The 19,582-nt window shown below is 45.8% G+C and overlaps 3 protein-coding genes across 6 annotated transcripts in view; 1 reads left to right on the top strand and 2 right to left on the bottom strand.

Moving 5' to 3' along the window:
* The window catches only part of plekhm3 (pleckstrin homology domain containing, family M, member 3), a 465,291-nt gene that overhangs the window by 154,685 nt on the left and 291,024 nt on the right, over positions 1-19,582 (bottom strand). The gene's annotated exons all lie outside the window — the stretch shown is intronic.
* Positions 1-19,582, top strand: part of gcc2 (GRIP and coiled-coil domain containing 2) — a 44,592-nt gene that overhangs the window by 20,095 nt on the left and 4,915 nt on the right. For both annotated transcript variants that reach the window (XR_013965552.1, XM_080786358.1), the window contains exons 20-31: positions 1,163-1,282; positions 2,366-2,530; positions 2,767-2,871; positions 3,618-3,780; positions 4,594-4,694; positions 5,117-5,194; positions 7,527-7,664; positions 8,112-8,227; positions 8,910-9,086; positions 11,668-11,873; positions 12,486-12,731; positions 14,808-14,947. Coding sequence is in view for 1 of the 2 variants with exons in the window: in XM_080786358.1 (XP_080642484.1) it covers positions 1,163-1,282; positions 2,366-2,530; positions 2,767-2,871; positions 3,618-3,780; positions 4,594-4,694; positions 5,117-5,194; positions 7,527-7,664; positions 8,112-8,227; positions 8,910-9,086; positions 11,668-11,873; positions 12,486-12,731; positions 14,808-14,947 (1,755 nt within the window). In the remaining variant the exon portion in view is untranslated. The remainder of the gene's footprint in view (positions 1-1,162; positions 1,283-2,365; positions 2,531-2,766; positions 2,872-3,617; positions 3,781-4,593; positions 4,695-5,116; positions 5,195-7,526; positions 7,665-8,111; positions 8,228-8,909; positions 9,087-11,667; positions 11,874-12,485; positions 12,732-14,807; positions 14,948-19,582) is intronic.
* tmem223 (transmembrane protein 223) lies at positions 16,075-19,235 on the bottom strand. 3 transcript variants are annotated; one of them, XM_080786380.1, is made up of 5 exons: positions 18,928-19,235; positions 17,867-17,991; positions 17,088-17,393; positions 16,480-16,751; positions 16,398-16,407 (listed from the first exon to the last, which is right to left on the bottom strand). In XM_080786380.1, exons 1-4 carry the CDS (start codon positions 19,034-19,036, stop codon positions 16,506-16,508), a joined length of 786 nt encoding a protein of 261 aa, XP_080642506.1. In that variant the 5' UTR covers positions 19,037-19,235; the 3' UTR covers positions 16,398-16,407; positions 16,480-16,505. The 3 variants fall into 3 exon arrangements, with proteins under 3 accessions (XP_080642507.1, XP_080642505.1, XP_080642506.1); XM_080786381.1 differs by having other exon boundaries at positions 16,075-16,751; positions 17,867-17,952; XM_080786379.1 differs by having other exon boundaries at positions 16,076-16,751.

Below are 19,582 nucleotides of genomic sequence, written 5' to 3'. Positions count from 1 at the left end.
TATGATGACTGTGCTAACAGTATTATCATAAAATATGTCTCAGTTTGAAGATTAAAAAAAACATATTTCATATGTGTGAGCTTGTAGCAGCTGCTGCTGTCATGAAAACGCAAGTTTCTGTCCCAGAAGCTCACGTTAGGTCTGCGCACACTGTACGTTGCTAAACTTGCTATGGCAACCTGTCATCAAATGCTGCTAACGTTGTGGTCAGCACTGTTAGCATGTGTGCTATCAGGCAAAAGCTGAGATAGATATAAAACTACTGGACAAAATGTCATACAAAACACAAAACCTAAAATCGGAATGTTATTGTGACCTACAGACCATCATGATTTGCTTGCTGGACCTATAATTAATTTATTTGCATTAAATTGCCACTCGCCCATATAAATAAAAAGCAAGATGGCTGCCGATTGCGAGCGGAGAGCATAGAGTATTGGGAGAGAGTAGTGACGTGTGAGCCGGGGGCGGGCCTCTGACAACAGCATGAACACAGGGCAGTGTTGCCAGGTTTGCGAATTGTAAGCGAGTTGCAGTGTGTGTAAGTAGCCTGGTTAAAAGGCCTTGTTTCTGCCCCTGTGGGGCAACAGCATAATGTCGACCAGTTTCTGTCCACCGCTTTTGGCACGTGATCAACTTAAGCATTGTTATATTAGATGGGATGGAAAATCAGTTAGAACTGTGAGTGAGGGACAGCAGAGAGAGAGACAAGGGGAACCTAGAGGCGCTCTGCCTGGGACGAAGGCCTCAATATGCTGTAACCATGGAACGAATGCTTGTAACCTGTAACTGATGGCTGCTCAATAAATGGAAAAAGAAGGAAATATGCCTGCTTGGACCTCCTATTCAATTCAACAGCAACTGCAACAAAGGAATTAGGTAAATGAATCCACAGAGCCCTGTAAGAAAGACACATCATGTTCTTTCATGGTTGAGGCGCGTCGTCGCCGCAGCCACAGCGCTCTATGAATGAATTAGCCCGAGGTGTCGTTGTTGTTTATGAGCGTGACTGATGAGACGAGTGTTCCCAACAAACAACACAGTCTGTCTAATGTGTCTGCACGGAGGTTTCCCTATAGTCGTCAAATCCCTGTGTGTGTGCGTGCGTGTGTGTGTGTGTGTGTGTGTGTGTGTGTGCGTGCGTGTGTGTGTGTGTGTGTAGAACCTTCAGATGGATTACGACAGACAGACAGAGCAGTTGGACAAGCAGAGAGAGATGGTCGAGGTGGGCGAGAGACACATCGCTGAGCTGACCAGACGCCTCAGCACCGCGGTCACACAGGTAGCACGCACACACTCACACACACACACACACACGTAGGCACGCATGCACACACGTAGGCACGCACATGTACGCACACGCACACACGCAAAGGCGGTATTTGTGGTGGTATCTGTAGCTACAGCTGAACGTCAAATCTCTTGGCCAAAAATAGCGTTTCTGTAAAGTTGGCCGAGTGGCCAAAGCTCCACAAAGTTTGACAGGTCCCAAGATGCAGGTTTTGTATTTTATTATATTCCACAGACACAGTGTAGCCCGCCGGGGCAAAATAATAGTTCATAAAATAAGGACTGGCCAAAACAACACTCCCAACTAACAAAACTGAATAAACACTTTGAAAACTAAAGATACCTGTGCATTTAAACTCTAGACGGGCCTGCCCCAAATAGCCGCACTTGGCAGCCGGCGAAAACCCAGAAACCCTGTAGTACACTCAAGACGCCGCCCCCACTGCCACCCTTAGAGATCTCCATATATGGAGCCGACCTGTTCTGACATTCCATAATGTTGATCTGACCTCATCAAACCCACAGAATTCATGACATAATGATCTGACCCGCCACCCCTTTCCAAAGCGCCAGCACTCGCCCAGCAGTCTGCCGTCACCCAGGCGGATGCGTGCACGCCATCTCGCCCTTTTGGGGCGAGGTCGCTTCTTGCCCTGGTTATAATAATAATAATATCTGTAAATTGCATTTCCTCTGTTCCTCTATTTAAGCTTGACGGTTGGCTAACCGTGGCGGTTGGCTAACCGTGGCGGTTGGCTAACCGTGGCGGTTGGGCTAACCGTGGCGGTTGGGCTAACCGTGGCGGTTGGGCTAACCGTGGCGGTTGGCTAGCCATGGCGGTTGGCTAACCGTGCGCAGCAGGAGCGTGTTCAGTCAGAGCCATCCAGAGGGAGCCCTGACTTCTGCTCTTTCTTTGTTTTTCCCTGGAGAAATTACACAAAAAACTAATAACGAATTTCAACCACTTTGGTACCTGTAAAACAGACAATAACTCTGATTGTGTGTGTGTGTGTGTGTGTGTGTGTGTGGTGTGTGTGTGTGTGTGGTGTGTGTGTGTGTGTGTGTGTGACATTAGAACGAGGCTCTGGTGGGAGAGAAGCAGGACCTGCTGACCTCCGTGGACACCCTGAGGAGCACGGTCAGACAGCTGGAGGCTCGCTGTAACGAGATGACCTCTGACCTCAGCCGTCTGGACAGAGAGCTGCTGGCCGAGAGGAGCAGCAGAGAGCACAAGGCCAAGGTCAGGACTCACCCACGCACAAACACACGCACGCACGCATGCACGAATGCACGCACGCACGCACGCACCCAGCAGTGCTCAATAAAGGACTCTTTCAAATCAAATCAATCTCTCTCTCTCCCCCTATAGGAGCTGTCTCTCTCTCAGAAGGAGCTAGAGGAGTTGACTGTCTCTCTCTCTCTCTCTCTCTCTCTCTCTCTCTCCATGTTAACCAGATGTCTCTTTCCCTCCTATAGGAGCTGTCTCTCTCTCAGAAGGAGGTCGAGGAGTTGACAGCTCGTCTCTGTAAGCAACAACAACAGACTCAGCAGACCGCCCAGGAGTTAGAGCAACTCCGCAAGGTACACAGTGGACACACACACGCGCTTTCACAGACGCACACACACACACACACACACACACACACACGCTTCCACAGACACGGCAGCCCGTCAGACGTGCAGTGAAGCGATAGTGTCTGACTACAGAGAGATATGGAGGTACAACACGAGCACTGAGACTAGACCACATCTACTACATCACTGGTCCCCCTGGGGTCCTTGAGGGAGTTCCAGGGGGTCCGGGGACCCCCTGGGGTCCTTGAGGGAGTTCCAGGGGGTCCCCAGCTGATAGTTTGTAACCAAATGGACCCTTAAGGCTCTGTTACAATATAAATTGGGGGGTTCCAGAGATGGAAATGCCATTAAATGGTGGTCCGTAGACTTAATGCATGTCAAACTGGGGGTCCTTGACATTAAACGGGTTGAGAATCACTGCTAGAGATTCGAGTGGCAAAGTGAGTTGTAATGTTTAACGTCATTTAATGCAATCACATAGGACTTTTCTGATTGGATGTATGGGGCTGTCAATCAGAAATAGGACTTTTCTGATTGGATGTATGGGCTGTCAATCAGAAATAGGACTTTTCTGATTTAATGTTTGGCTGTCAAGGCCAGAAAGTAGTTTTTTGCCACTCGGTAGGTGTTCCCGCATTATTTCCAGGTATGATGATGATGTCACGCGCATACCCCCCCATGTCATCACCAGGACATCCCCAAACCGCGGACTAGACCCCCTTCTGAAAGTATCTGTGTCGTTTGTCCACTAGGAGGCGCAGCAGAGCTCCCTGATGGACATGGAGATGGCCGACTACGAGCGTCTGGTCAAGGAGCTCAACGCCAAGATGGCCGACAAGGAGGCGCGCGCGGAGGAGCTGAACGCACAGATTGACGCGCACGTGCAGAGAGAGAGCACGCTGACACAGCACATAGGTACGCACACGCAGAGAGAGAGAGAGAGAGAGAGAGCACTCTCAGACCCAGATGCTCGTCAGGACTCACATTGTGATTTTGTAGCGTTTCTTATCTTTTTATTCTCACTAGAACTCCCAAAATAGGTGTTGCATTTTTCTATTTCTTTGACAGATTCTTTACGATGCATTAATTAACCATTTAACGCCAGCATGCCTATTCTACAAATAAGCCGATCTACAAGTTAAAACGTATCGTTTTGCGGTGTGTTTTGAGCTTGTAGATCGGCTATTTGTTGCCACTGAGGCTACAGGGAGATTTCATGATTACATTGAAACAGTTTGACCAACATAATGTGAATTGAATGGTGGTGTGAGATCAGATTTAAATTGAACGGTGGTGTGAGGTCATATTTAAATTGAATGGTGGTGTGAGGTCATATTTAAATTGAATGGTGGTGTGGGTGGCGTCACAGATTTAAATGCAATGGTGTTGTGAGGTCACAGATTTAAATTGAACGGCTGTGTGAGGTCAGAGATTTAAAGCCCTCTTTTTCATCCTTAGCACTGCTGCTCAAATGGGTCAGAGCACATCAAAGGGCCTTTATACGTGTGTGTGCTTCTGTCTAATTTTGTGGTGTGTGTGTGTGTGTGTGTGTGTGTGTGTGTGTGTGTGTGTGTGTGTGTGTGTGTGTGTGTGTGTGTGTGTGTGTGTGTGTGTGTGTGTGTGTGTGTGTGTGTGTGTGTGTGTGTGTGTGTGTGTGTGTGTGTGTGTGTGTGTGTGTGTGTGTGTGTGTGTGTGTGTGTGTGTGTGTGTGTGTGTGTGTGATCTCAGAGGGTCTGAAGTCCCAGGTGGATCAGGGGGAGGAGAAGATGTCCAAGATGAAACAGCTTCTGGTGAAGACCAAGAAAGACCTGGCTGATGCCAAGAAACAGGTTTGTGTGTGTGTGTGTGTGTGTGTGTGTGTTGAAGAGGAGAGGAGTGAGGCGAGGGAAAGTTAAAACGCCAGGGGAGAAAGATGGACAATGCAAGCCAAAACCACATCTAACACTGACTGATGGTTATAACTGGTTAATGGTATAATGTGTCTCTGTATTTGCTGTGTGTGTGTAATCCTTTTTGTCTTGGTGCGTGTGTGTGTCTGTTTGCCTGTGTGTGTGTGTGTGTGTGTGTGTGTGTGTGTGTGTGTGTGTGTGTGTGTGTGTGTGTGTGTGTGTGTGCGCGTGTGTGTGTGTGTCTGTTTGCCTGTATTCGTGTGTGTGTGTGTGTGTGTGTGTGTGTCCGTTTGCCTGTGTGTGTGTGCACATGTCTGTGTGTGTGTGTGTGTGTGTGTGTGTGTGTGTGTGTGTGTGTTCAGGAGTCATCTCAGGTGCTTCTGCAGGCCTCTCTCAGAGGGGAATTGGAGGCCAACCTGCAACAGCTGGAAAGCTCCAAGGTAACGATCTGAACAGTAACACACAGGGTGTACTAACGGGCGAAGAGATTTTAATTTCAAGAATCCAAGTATCGTTTAGCAATGCAAATAATCGGTATCGAATCGTTTTGCTATGCAAATTATCGATTATCAAATACTATATTTTTGTTCGTGGTAATTTAGCAATTTTTAGAAGAACAAGTAAAAAGAGGGCTTTAATGACTTAATTTAGAATAATGTCAATGTATTTTAAATAGTCACTGTATCGATTTCAAATCATTGAACCTATTTAACCCATTTAGACGTGAGGACGATTCTACAAATGCCTTCTGAATAAGACAGTTTTCGGTAAAACTCTATGTATCTATGTCAGTCGTTCTCAAACATTTTCATGTCAAGGACCCCCGGAATTATATGTATTTGGCCCCCGACTCCCATCTGAAAATCTGTTGTTCCAGGGACCCCCCAGAAGCAAAGATTTGAGTTAAAAACGTTCGCTAGCCTCTGAAAGAATACATATAAGAATATATTCAAAGATTTGCACAACATTTTCACGATAAAAAAAAAATAGCAGACCTACAAGCTCGTAGCGCGGCACTATGAGCTTGTAGATCTGCTATTGTGTTTCAACAGCTAAAGCATAAAATAATGCTTAAGGCGAGACACCCCAGGTGAATAGGGAAAAAAAGTTAAATAATAGCTATCACAATGAAACTTCTCCAGTTGATTACTTATATTGAAACTAAGATTTTTTGTATTACAAGTTTTCTGAAAGTATATGTTTAAATATGCAAATTAGGCATTATATGCGCTAATTTGCATACATTTCGGGGCGATAAATCTGAAGATCGGATAAAGCCAGGTTCAAAATTATCATTTCATTTTGTTGACACATTAGAGACAAAGAAAATTACACATGGGATTTTTGATATCTCTAATTATCACTCCACAAATCAGAAAATAGTGTCAACAGGCATAAAAAACCCAATTTTCTACATTTTTTTTGTATAAAATGTGATGTAAATCAGGCTGTGAATGATATATCAACAAATCCATGTGTAAATGTCTGCGGAATATAGTTATGAATAAGACTGGAACGTTTGGTGTATGCGAGTTCAACTGAAGTGGAGATTCTTGGTCCCAAGTATGAGGAAAACTCATTTTGAGAAAACGGCCTTTAAAGATTTGTATTGTGAAATTCCAAAACGTTTTATTTGAAGCCACTATTTTGAGACAAAATATCTCATCCAAACCTTGGCAACAACATATAATGGCATATATCATTGGAAAGGTCTAGACCTCGAGCTGACTGTGGTTTGATCCAAATATGGTCACTTCCTTTGTACCAACAACCAATCATGAAAATAGAGATGGTGGCTTTTCACCCAGAAAAACGAGCTGTCATTGGCTAAAATAAACTATCCAACTAAACATCTAAATCTGTATTTTAATGTGTATTTTGCTTTAGTTTGAAAGAAAACATGTTTAGGAAGCAAAATAGCAACAAAAAAAATCATGATTTCACCTGGGGTGTCTCACCTTAAAACACCAAAAGGGGTTCCGCCCTAAAATGGGTTAATAAGCATACAAGCTAAGAACTAAAAACACAGCACAGACAGACAGTAGGCTGACAGGAAACGGGAGAGAGATGGGGGAAGACATGCCGTGTCGGGCTCGGGAGTCGAACCCGCGGCACACTGCGACTGGATTACCAGTCGGGTGCCCAGACGGTTACGCCACCGCCTGGGCCCACAGACAGACATTTAACCGGAGTATTGTATTGTGTGTGTGTTTGATGACGTGCTGTTCAAATTAAAAGTTTTCATGTCCTTGACATGAAATTGTTTGACATAGAAACATGGGTTTTTCTGAAAACTGTCAGGATATAGAAGCCTTTTTTGAATAGGCCTCAGGTCTAAATGGGTTAAAAACACCAAAAGGTGTTCCCTCCCATAATGGGTTAAAAACACATCACACGGCGGCACAGCCTATGGATAAAGGGCCATGATGATGCAGTCCCTGTGTTAGAACGCTGCATGCAGGCTGTTGTTACATGTTATGCCCAGCAGGTGGCTCCATCTCACAGGACATTGATATTGCTACAGCATGCAGAGCTGTATGTAAACAGGACGGTGGTTCCCACGGGGACCCAAACTAGTGAAAATTAGCAGATCTACAAGCTCACAGCGCGACGCTTCGCACCACATGGTGAGCTTGTAGATCGGCTATTTAATTTTTTTAATGTGGGTGTGTGTGTGTGTGTGGGGATATGTACTGTGTGTGTGTGTGTGTGTGTGTGTGTGTGTGTGTGTGTGTGTGTGTGTGTGTTCTGTGTGTGTGCGTGCACTCTCAGATCCAGCTGTGCACGGTGACTGCAGAGTGCCACCGGCTGCAGGAGAGTCTGCGCAGCTCGACGGAGCAGCAGCAGCGCAGCAACGCATCACTGCAGCTGCGCATCTCTGGACTGCAGCAGGAGACTGACACCACCAAGGTACACACACACACACACACATGCGCACACACGCACACACACACACAGGGGTGTAAATCTCGAGGTAAATAATGATTCCATTAGGACTACAATTCCACTAGATAAATGGATAACCGATGCAGAGAACATTAACAGTTTTAATGCCGCGACCGTGAAGTAATTGTGATTAACGATTGTACTGTATGATGTTTTTGGCATTGAACATATTGAATAAAACACATTACATGTCTATTTTCTGTTAGGCACAGGGCCCATATATGAGGTTCTCACTACAGCTGTGTGAAACATTTCTAAATAAGTTTTGGAAAATGCTCAAGTTTATTTGTTCTATTTGTGACATGCTATAAGCCTATCACCTATCCTGTGTAGATGTATTTAGCGTGTGTGTGTGTGTGTGTGTGTGTGTGTGTGTGTGTGTGTGTGTGCGCGCACACGTGGTGCTTCCAGGCTGAACTAGCGTCCACAGCAGCAGAGTATCAGAGCTACAAGGTCAGAGTTCACAACGTTCTCAAACAGAAGAACAAGAGCAGCACGCAGGACGTAGAACCAGGAAGACTAGAGAGGTAAGCAGAGCCACGTAGAACCAGGAAGACTAGAGAGGTAAGCAGCCTCTCCACAGCGCTATAAAACGAGGCCATGATGGGGCAAAAACACACTAAAACGGGGACAGGATGAAAAAAATGTGGACTGTGCCTAATCATGGCGGAAGGGAATTCTCAAGAGTGGGACATTTTTCATCAAACTTTCATGTATCACACATGGAACCTGTCAAATCGCCCCTTGGTGAAAGTAGTGGTTTCTGTTAAAACGCCACCAAAAAAGGTGGTAAATACCTATTTATTGGGTTGGTAGTGGTTGTATCAACGGTCTCAGTTTGGCCTGTTAATTAACAGGCCTAAGGCCGATTCTAAAAACGCCTTCTAAAGCCTGACCTAAGTTTTCTGAAAAACTTCAAATATTTATATAGCAGCATCAATTTCTTGTAATTTTTGAATACTGTACATAACCCAAAAATGGGTTCCCGGCCTGAGGGGGGTAAGACACGAAAAGGGGTTCCCGCCCAGAATGGGTTAAGATGAACCATTTTGCCACATTCACTACATGCCACAGCGTCCCCAGCGGGATTCAAACCGAGGACCTTCTAGCGGCGAGGCGACGGCGCTATACCGACTGCGCCACCGTTGCCCCCTTTCGGCCGTTTTCTGCTATTGATTCAATGTTTTTTCGTCTGCTCTCCTCCGTCAGGGAGGAGCTGTGCAGCCAGGTGTCCCAGCTGCGCTGCAGGCTGTCAGAGAGCCAGCAGGGTCTGCAGAGCAGCGCAGCCGAGCTGCAGCAGCTGCACGCGCAGCACGACACGCTGCTGGAGAGACACAACAAGATGCTGCAGGAGAGCGTCTGCAAGGAGGCGGAGCTCAGGGAGAGGTGAGAGACCACCGGCGCCACCTAGGGGCTGGTATCACATCTATCTATCTATCTATAAAGTCTCTGGATGTGTGTGTGTGTGTGTGTGTGTACGACTACGTATGTCTGTAATCAAATCATCTGTGATCAGAGCTTCCGTTGCTCCAGACTGTATGACGAAAGCATTTATATTTTACTCATGATCAGAGCTTCCGTTGCTCCAGACTGTATGACAGAGGCATTTATATTTGAATCCAGAGCTTCCGTTGCTCCAGACTGTATGACGGAAGCATTTATATTTTACTCATGATCAGAGCTTCCGTTGCTCCAGACTGTATGACGGAAGCATTTATATTTTACTCATGATCAGAGCTTCCGTTGCTCCAGACTGTATGACGGAAGCATTTATATTTTACTCATGATCAGAGCTTCCGTTGCTCGAGACTGTATGACAGAGGCATTTATATTTGAATCCAGAGCTTCCGTTGCTCCAGACTGTACGACGGAAGCATTTATATTTTACTCATGATCAGAGCTTCCGTTGCTCCAGACTGTACGACGGAAGCATTTATATTTTACTCATGATCAGAGCTTCCGTTGCTCCAGACTGTATGACGGAAGCATTTATATTTTACTCGTGATCAGAGCTTCCGTTGCTCCAGACTGTATGATGGAAGCATTTATATTTTACTCGTGATCAGAGCTTCCGTTGCTCCAGACTGTATGACGGAAGCATTTATATTTTACTCATGATCAGAGCTTCCGTTGCTCCAGACTGTATGACGGAAGCATTTATATTTTACTCATGATCAGAGCTTCCGTTGCTCCAGACTGTATGACGGAAGCATTTATATTTTACTCATGATCAGAGCTTCCGTTGCTCCAGACTGTATGACGGAAGCGTTTATATTTTACTCATGATCAGAGCTTCCGTTGCTCCAGACTGTATGACGGAAGCATTTATATTTTACTCATGATCAGAGCTTCCGTTGCTCCAGACTGTATGACAGGAAGCATTTATATTTTACTCATGATCAGAGCTTCCGTTGCTCCAGACTGTACGACGGAAGCATTTATATTTTACTCATGATCAGAGCTTCCGTTGCTCCAGACTGTACGACGGAAGCATTTATATTTTACTCATGATCAGAGCTTCCGTTGCTCCAGACTGTATGACGGAAGCATTTATATTTTACTCGTGATCAGAGCTTCCGTTGCTCCAGACTGTATGACGGAAGCATTTATATTTTACTCGTGATCAGAGCTTCCGTTGCTCCAGACTGTATGACGGAAGCATTTATATTTTACTCATGATCAGAGCTTCCGTTGCTCCAGACTGTATGACGGAAGCATTTATATTTTACTCATGATCAGACCTTCCGTTGCTCCAGACTGTATGACGGAAGCATTTATATTTTACTCGTGATCAGAGCTTCCGTTGCTCCAGACTGTATGACGGAAGCATTTATATTTTACTCATGATCAGAGCTTCCGTTGCTCCAGACTGTATGACGGAAGCATTTATATTTTACTCATGATCAGAGCTTCCGTTGCTCCAGACTGTATGACGGAAGCATTTATATTTTACTCATGATCAGAGCTTCCGTTGCTCCAGACTGTATGACGGAAGCATTTATATTTTACTCATGATCAGAGCTTCCGTTGCTCCAGACTGTATGACGGAAGCATTTATATTTTACTCGTGATCAGAGCTTCCGTTGCTCCAGACTGTATGACGGAAGCATTTATATTTTACTCGTGATCAGAGCTTCCGTTGCTCCAGACTGTATGACGGAAGCATTTATATTTTACTCATGATCAGAGCTTCCGTTGCTCCAGACTGTATGACGGAAGCATTTATATTTTACTCATGATCAGACCTTCCCTTGCTCCAGACTGTATGACGGAAGCATTTATATTTTACTCATGATCAGAGCTTCCGTTGCTCCAGACTGTATGACGGAAGCATTTATATTTTACTCATGATCAGAGCTTCTGTTGCTCCAGACTGTATGACGGAAGCATTTATATTTTACTCATGATCAGAGCTTCCGTTGCTCCAGACTGTACGACGGAAGCATTTATATTTTACTCATGATCAGAGCTTCCGTTGCTTCAGACTGTAAGACGGAAGCATTTATATTTTACTCATGATCAGAGCTTCCGTTGCTCCAGAATGTATGACGGAAGCATTTATATTTTACTCATGATCAGAGCTTCCGTTGCTCCAGAATGTATGACGGAAGCATTTATATTTTACTCATGATCAGAGCTTCCGTTGCTCCAGACTGTATGACGGAAGCATTTATATTTTACTCATGATCAGAGCTTCCGTTGCGTATGACAGGAAGCATTTATATTTTACTCCCTCTCCTCTCCTCTCCTCTCCTCTCCTCTCCTCTCCTCTCCTCTCCTCCAGGCTCCAGACTGTACGACAGAAGCATTTTTATTTTACTCATCATCAGAGCTTACGCTGCTCCAAACTGTATGACGGAAGCATTTATATTTTACTCATGATCAGAGCTTCCGTTGCTCCAGACTGTATGACAGGAAGCATTTATATTTTACTCCCTCTCCTCTCCTCTCCCCTCCTCTCCTCCAGGCTCCAGGCGGTACAGGCGGAGGCTGCGGGGCTGCGGTCGGAGCAGGCCCAGGGCCAGGCCACCCTGCAGGCCCAGGCCGAGGCCCAGAGGCAGGCCTTCAGGGAGCAGGTCCGCCGGCTGCAGGACGAGCACCGCTCCACCGTGGACACCCTGCAGGGTCAGCTGGGGCGTCTGGAGGAGCAGATGTTCACCTCGCAGAGCCACGGTGAGTAGGACCCACCGGGGGTCCGGGGACCCCCAGGGGCTCCCCAGTAGTGATACACCGAATATTCGGTCGCAGAAAATATTTTCGGCCTCTTCGGTTTCGGCCAGAATAGGCAGGAAATATATCACGGAATAGTGTATGCAATTAATGCATTCAAAAGAGCTGAATAAATGTTTTATGGACCCATAACAGTGATTATTCTTTTACTTAAGTTTTGCCATAACCATTTATTTTGCTATAAATCAGGTAGCTTTAAGGTACGGCCATGACAGCAATGGTAGGAAAATATATATATATTATTAATTGTAACTGCTCCTAAACCCTCTTCATCCGTGACAGAAATATGACAACGATCCAACTGATTTCACTGAGGGCTTTTTATTTGTCCCAAGTGGCAACCGTGAAAACTGTAAAGAAATCACATAACACTATACCTTTAACTGTAACTGTTACATTCTCTTATGGGGGAGGTCCCTGGCATATCTTTTTCTAATGGGCTCGCAGGCTAATACGTGTAATATAATTTGGGGGTCCTTGACATGAAAAGGTTTGAGAACCACTGGTCTAAACACGTGGCACTCTCTCTCTCTCTCTCTCTCTCTCTCTTCCCAGGCTCGGGACAGGTCCAGTCGGGTCGCAGGGCCTCGTCGGACCCCCAGCGCGGCAGTGGCAGGACCCCAGCGGAGCAGAGCCCTGCCGGGGGTCCCGGGAGCTTCGTGGGGTCCCTGGGGGACCCCCAGTCCATGGCCCGGGAGGAGGGCGAGGGCATGGAGACCACGGAGACGGAGCGCTCCTCTCCCGCACACACTCCACTGCCCTCCCTGGAGCAGCTGCTCACCTCTCCTGACCCCAAACAAGGTAAGGTGTGTGTGTGTGTGTGTGTGTGTGTGTGTGTGTGTGTGTGTGTGTGTGTGTGTGTGTGTGTGTGTGTGTGTGTGTTAGTGATTGAGTTAGTAACTGTTGAGAGTTGAAAAACGCAGGTCTCATTGAAAATGAACTATAGGCGCGTTGTATCGCTCCCCGTTTGCAAGGCCCATTAAAACATTCCAGCCGGTGACTGAAATGTGACTAAAACTAAATGAAATCTATTCAAGAGACCAATGACTAAAGCTAAAGTGAACTAAAGTTAAGTGGTGCACTCCAAGCAACAGCAATGTGTGTGTCTCTGTATGTCTGTTTAGGCTACCATGTGTGTTGTGTTGTGTTCTCCAGAACCGTTCTCCTCTAGACTACCATGTTGTGTTCTCCTCTCCAGAGCCGTTCTCCTCTAGACTACCATGTTGTGTTCTCCTCTCCAGAGCCGTTCTCCTCTAGACTACCATGTTGTGTTCTCCTCTCCAGAGCCGTTCTCCTCTAGACTACCATGTTGTGTTCTCTCCTCTCTAGAACCGTTCTCCTCTAGACTACCATGTTGTGTTCTCTCCTCTCTAGAACCGTTCTCCTCTAGACTACCATGTTGTGTTCTCCTCTCCAGAGCCGTTCTCCTCTAGACTACCATGTTGTGTTCTCTCCTCTCTAGAACCGTTCTCCTCTAGACTACCATGTTGTGTTCTCTCCTCTCCAGAGCCGTTCTCCTCTAGACTACCATGTTGTGTTCTCCTCTCCAGAGCCGTTCTCCTCTAGACTACCATGTTGTGTTCTCCTCTCCAGAACCGTTCTCCTCTAGACTACCATGTTGTGTTCTCCTCTCCAGAGCCGTTCTCCTCTAGACTACCATGTTGTGTTCTCCTCTAGACTACCATGTTGTGTTCTCCTCTCCAGAGCCGTTCTCTTCTAGACTACCATGTTGTGTTCTCCTCTCCAGAGCCGTTCTCCTCTAGACTACCATGTTGTGTTCTCCTCTCCAGAGCCGTTCTCCTCTAGACTACCATGTTGTGTTCTCTCCTCTCCAGAGCTGTTCTCCTCTAGACTACCATGTTGTGTTCTCTCCTCTCTAGAACCGTTCTCCTCTAGACTACCATGTTGTGTTCTCTCCTCTCTAGAACCGTTCTCCTCTAGACTACCATGTTGTGTTCTCTCCTCTCCAGAGCTGTTCTCCTCTAGACTACCATGTTGTGTTCTCCTCTCCAGAGCCGTTCTCTTCTAGACTACCATGTTGTGTTCTCTCCTCTCCAGAGCTGTTCTCCTCTAGACTACCATGTTGTGTTCTCCTCTCCAGAGCCGTTCTCTTCTAGACTACCATGTTGTGTTCTCTCCTCTCCAGAGCCGTTCTCCTCTAGACTACCATGTTGTGTTCTCTCCTCTCCAGAGCTGTTCTCCTCTAGACTACCATGTTGTGTTCTCCTCTCCAGAGCCGTTCTCTTCTAGACTACCATGTTGTGTTCTCCTCTCCAGAGCCGTTCTCCTCTAGACTACCATGTTGTGTTCTCCTCTCCAGAGCCGTTCTCCTCTAGACTACCATGTTGTGTTCTCCTCTAGACTACCATGTTGTGTTCTCCTCTAGACTACCATGTTGTGTTCTCCTCTCCAGAGCCGTTCTCCTCTAGACTACCATGTTGTGTTCTCCTCTCCAGAACCGTTCTCCTCTAGACTACCATGTTGTGTTCTCCTCTAGACTACCATGTTGTGTTCTCCTCTCCAGAGCCGTTCTCCTCTAGACTACCATGTTGTGTTCTCCTCTCCAGAGCCGTTCTCCTCTAGACTACCATGTTGTGTTCTCCTCTCCAGAACCGTTCTCCTCTAGACTACCATGTTGTGTTCTCCTCTAGACTACCGTGTTGTGTTCTCCTCCAGAGCTGTTCTCCTCTAGACTACCATGTTGTGTTCTCCTCTCCAGAGCCGTTCTCCTCTAGACTACCATATGTGTTGTGTTCTCCTCTAGACTACCATGTTGTGTTCTCCTCTCCAGAGCCGTTCTCCTCTAGACTACCATGTTATGTTCTCCTCTCCAGAGCCGTTCTCCTCTAGACTACCATGTTGTGTTCTCCTCTCCAGAGCCGTTCGTGTGGACGTTGGAGCCGACCAAGGAGGAGTTGAACCACAAGCTGAGCACAGCCACGCGAAGCATGGAACACATGAACAGCCTTCTGCACGAGACGGAGGCTACCAACGCTGTGTTGATGGAGCAGATCGCTGTATGTACACGCACGCGCACACACACACACACACACACACATGCGCACGCACGCACACACACACACAGCCTTCTGCAAGAGACGGAGGCTACCAACGCTGTTGGAGCAGATAGCTGTATGGGTGGGTGGGGACGTAACAACTAGAAATAAAGGTAAGAAAGCCTTCTAGCATGGAATTCTCCTTTAATGTATTTGTATTATTATTATAAACTAGACCGATGCCCGAGTCGGTAACGATGGAAGTTGGCGATCCATGCCCCTCCCCGGCTATGCAATACCCGTGTCAGAACACCCGTTCCACCCATCTGTCTGTGTCCCTTTTATGCCCATATATGGAGATTTCTGTATCTGTCTCTCTGTGTCCCTTTATGGAGTTATGTGACAGGCATGCACAAATTGTGATGGCAGAACAGGCCAGCTCCATATATGGAGATGTAGGGGTGATCAGGTTCTGGACAACCGTGGGTTGTCCGACTGACTCGACACCGGGCCCTGCACTCCCTGTGGGGGTGTGGAACGCGTGTGTCGAATTTGAAGTCGGTCGGACGAACGGTACTGGAGTTACATGGATTACTGACTTGCGTACGAATATACGTACGTACGTACGTACACACACAGACTTGGTGCATTTATAGATAGATGAACGTTATTCTGACCATGATAATGCATTGTAAAAGTACTCACAGTGACATATTCAACACTTAAATCGAATCTGAAGTTTATTTACACATTTTGTACAGCATCCATTATTTATTTATTTCATATTAACAGAAAATATATATAATTCTTTCTCTTACTGGACAATATTTCCGGCAGCTTTTGCTCACTCTGGTGGTGATTAGGTTACAGCATGTATTACAATGTTCTTTGATCATAAGACCACATTACTGAATGTTTTCTTCAGAACATGTATTTAAATTATTTATTACGACTCTATGGCACATTAGGAGTCCAACTAGTACTGGTGGTTCTCAAAAGTTGTATTTGCAAGGACCAACAAGGAGAGGAAGAACATCCGCACACTTCTTTTTTAGAGGTCCGAGACAAATCTGCAACGTTTCGACCGACTAGGTCGTCATAAGGCAAATATCTATATTACCCTGATGAAGACCTAGTCGGTTGAAACGTTGCAGATTTGTTGCCTCTAAATAAAGTACCGTAAGTATCGGAAGCACTACAAACTGGTGATGTTCTTTCTCCTCCTTGATGTTTGCCTTAAACATCCAGCACCTGGCCTGAATATAGGCATTGAGATGTGCACACAATCTTCTCTGTGATTTGCAAGGACAAGAGCGGGTCCAGATGGATTTGTTACACTCTCAGAGTTAAGACATGTTACGGTCATTTCAGGGACTGAATCTCTCTGTATGTGTTTATTATGGTCATATTATTGTCTGTTCAACGACGCCCACCACAACAAGCTGGTCATATCATGGTCTGTTCATCGTTCCTAAACGGGCCTATAGGCACCAATGGACCACGGTGACATCATGGTGACATCATTCTAAACGGGCCTATAGGCACCCACGGACCACGGTGACATCATGGTGACATCATTCTAAACGGGCCTATAGGCGCCCACGGTGACGTCGAACAGCTTGACGTTGTTCAGCGCGCCGTCCTTGTCCAGCAGGAAGTAGAACCGGTGACCCTTGACCCTCAGCGGGATGAAGGAGGGCGACTCGTGCCTGTGGGCGTGGCAGGCCACGTGGGCCAATGGCACGGTGAGGCTCCGGCCCCGCCCCGCCCCCAGGGGCGACTGGCTGACCACGGTCACGGTGCGGCCGCCGCGGTGCAGGACCACCTGGGACGGGAAAAAAAGGAAGAAATTATTAAAACTATTATTATGGTGACAATCAAAACCTTTAACCCATTTAGACCTGAGGATGATTTCACAACAATTTCACGATACATTAAAACGTCCCCGATACAATTATTTACGATAAACGATAACATATAGGGTTGTCCCGATCGGATATCGGAACATCCTTAGTATCAATATTATATCCATATCATGGATATTGTCTGATTTGGAATATTATGCTATTAACTAGATGTTCAAAATCAAATGATCGGAATTGGATCGGGAGCAAACAAACGTGATTGGGACATCCCTAATTATATATAATATAGTTCCCACCTGGCTGACGGATCGAAGGCAGAACAGGGCGCCCAGTCCCGCGATCAGCCCTCCCACGGCCAGGCAGCCCGCGGTGAAGCCGTACCTCCAGGCGCTGGAGCCCAGGTTCATGTCGAAGCTCCAGGGCCCGGCCAGGCCGCTGGTGGTGGTGGCCGCAGCCCTCTGACCGCTGCTGGTGTCGCGGAGGCCCGTGTATGCGAAGTGGGCCAGGTAGGACCAGAACACCAGCTGACCGCCGCAGAACACGGCCAGGAGCCGGAAGAAGCGCGTCCGGTCGTGACGGAACAGCACCACGTCTTTCAGGACCTGGCGTGGAGGAGATGCAGAGGAAGCAGTAGTTAATTTAGATCGCCAAGAAAAATGTCCGTCGACTTTCTTTTCACTGACAAACTACATGGAAACTAAATGAAAACCATAAGCTACGGTGACTAAGACTAGATATATTGACAATTCATCAACAAATAAAAACTAGACTAACATGTTAGGATGGGACTAGTGGTCAAGAGATCCACTAGTCATTTTACACTTGGTTGCATGCTGAAAATAGCAGATCTACAAGCTTGTAGATCTGCTATTTTCAGCAAGTGTAAAATCAGTTATTACTGCATCAAGCCTTGCCTTGCTAAATTACATTTTACTCGACTCAATCAACTGCAGATTTAGCCGACTAGGAACTAGACTAACACTGAGACATTCCAGGTGACCAAATTGTGAGACTAAAACTAAAATGAAAACTATTCAAGAGACTTGTGACTTAAACCTAAAATCTAAATCAGGACCTGCGTGGATGTGCAGAGGAGGCGTGGCCGTGTGGCTTTGTGGGGAGTCTGGAGGAGGAGGAGAGGGGCGGTGAAGGACCTCGTCCCTAGAGGGAATGGGATGAGAGGGGCGGCGAAGGACCTCCCTGTAGGGAATGGGATGTGTCACGGAAATGACATTTCAGTGGACGATTGCTCTTAATGTGCATAATAATGTTCAGATGTACAAATAATTGTTGATTATATACATCGATCGAATAATCATATGAATGATCATAATACATCAGGCTTAATTTTATCCTTCAACTTGTTGTTTTTGTAGCAATTTGCAGCAATTGTAGGAATATTAGAGCTTAATTGTCGAATGTTTAAGCATGTTTCATGTATACTTTAGACTACTTAAGACCTAAGAAGTGGAGTTGATTACCAAATGGACCAAATATAAATAAGAAGTCTTGAGAGTGTATGTTTCATTTTACACTCTCGAGAGTTAAAGTAGGCTATTGCTAAACATCTGCATTAATTAGTCTACACAATTAGAGAATGTAGAAGAATTTATATTTTTGATCATCGTTTGCCTGTTATCTCTCCTAATGGTATACCAACATCAATACAGCATGGAGTTGTGGACAAAATATTATCCAACGACAACAATAGTCTTTAGTTTTGGGTCTGAGAGGCTAAATGTCATCAAACGGTGGTTCCGTGGCTCAAATGGGTCCGAGAGGCTAAATGTCATCAAATGGTGGTCCGTGGCTCAAATGGGTCTGAGAGAGGCCAAATGTCATAAAAAAATGTGTTGATTGATTGATGTATATAACAGTTTTCAGAATTACAGTACATTTCAAATACAACTCCAAAAACTGTTAACTGTGTGAGTGGACGACACCATGAAGGCAGCCGCATAAAGCATTACCATTACAAGAGGGTCCACCGTTTTCAATTCATCAAAACATTTAGAGACGTACGAATATACACAACTATAGTCAAAACAGGAAATCATCATAGAGCTAAAAAGGGAAAAGAAACGTATACAGTGGGGGATGGTGGTATAATATAGACACAATACATTCAATATAGACCTGCATTGAGTCCTCTGCATCTCAGTGATGTTGTTGACATCAAGGACGTCATCTTGTGAAGAACAGCTGAAGCTTTAGATGAGAAACAGCACAGTAACAACCTCTCCATCTCCACTGCTGTCAACCTACAGGTTAATAATAAGGACGTTGGTGGTGGTATTTCACGCGTGTCTTTTTCAACGCAGGTCTATATTAAATGTATGTCTAATATAATATGTGTTGTCTCGGTACATTGACATAAAGCGGCGTCCTAAAGTGTCCTAGAAGTTTGTTGTGGTTTTAGCGACACATCTCAACAACACAGAACAGGGCGCCGCCATGTTTGTTTGTGACGTCACTTGCGTACGTACTCGGTCGGGTCTACGGGTAGCGCCATCGACCAAAACACGTTTCTCGTATATATATATATATATATATATATATATATATATATATATATATATATATATATATGTCACAAACCATCGCCTTAATCTTGATTGAATATTTTATTAGTTTGTTTGGAGGGGGAGGGGGGGGGGGAGCAGGAAAGTAGTAAGTACAGTTCAATACAAGGTCTGTTAAGAGGAATTTAAAACCAAAGGAAGCCTAATATGTCTTGTTTCCATTGGGGTCTTTCATACTCCATTCATCTACAATTCGACTATATGAAAAC

This window comes from Protomyctophum bolini (assembly GCF_963924005.1).
Source record: "Protomyctophum bolini genome assembly, chromosome: 16".
Lineage (NCBI taxonomy): Eukaryota > Metazoa > Chordata > Actinopteri > Myctophiformes > Myctophidae > Protomyctophum > Protomyctophum bolini.
The sequence above is the reverse complement of the archived record's forward strand: the minus strand, read 5'-3'. Positions and strand labels throughout refer to the sequence as shown.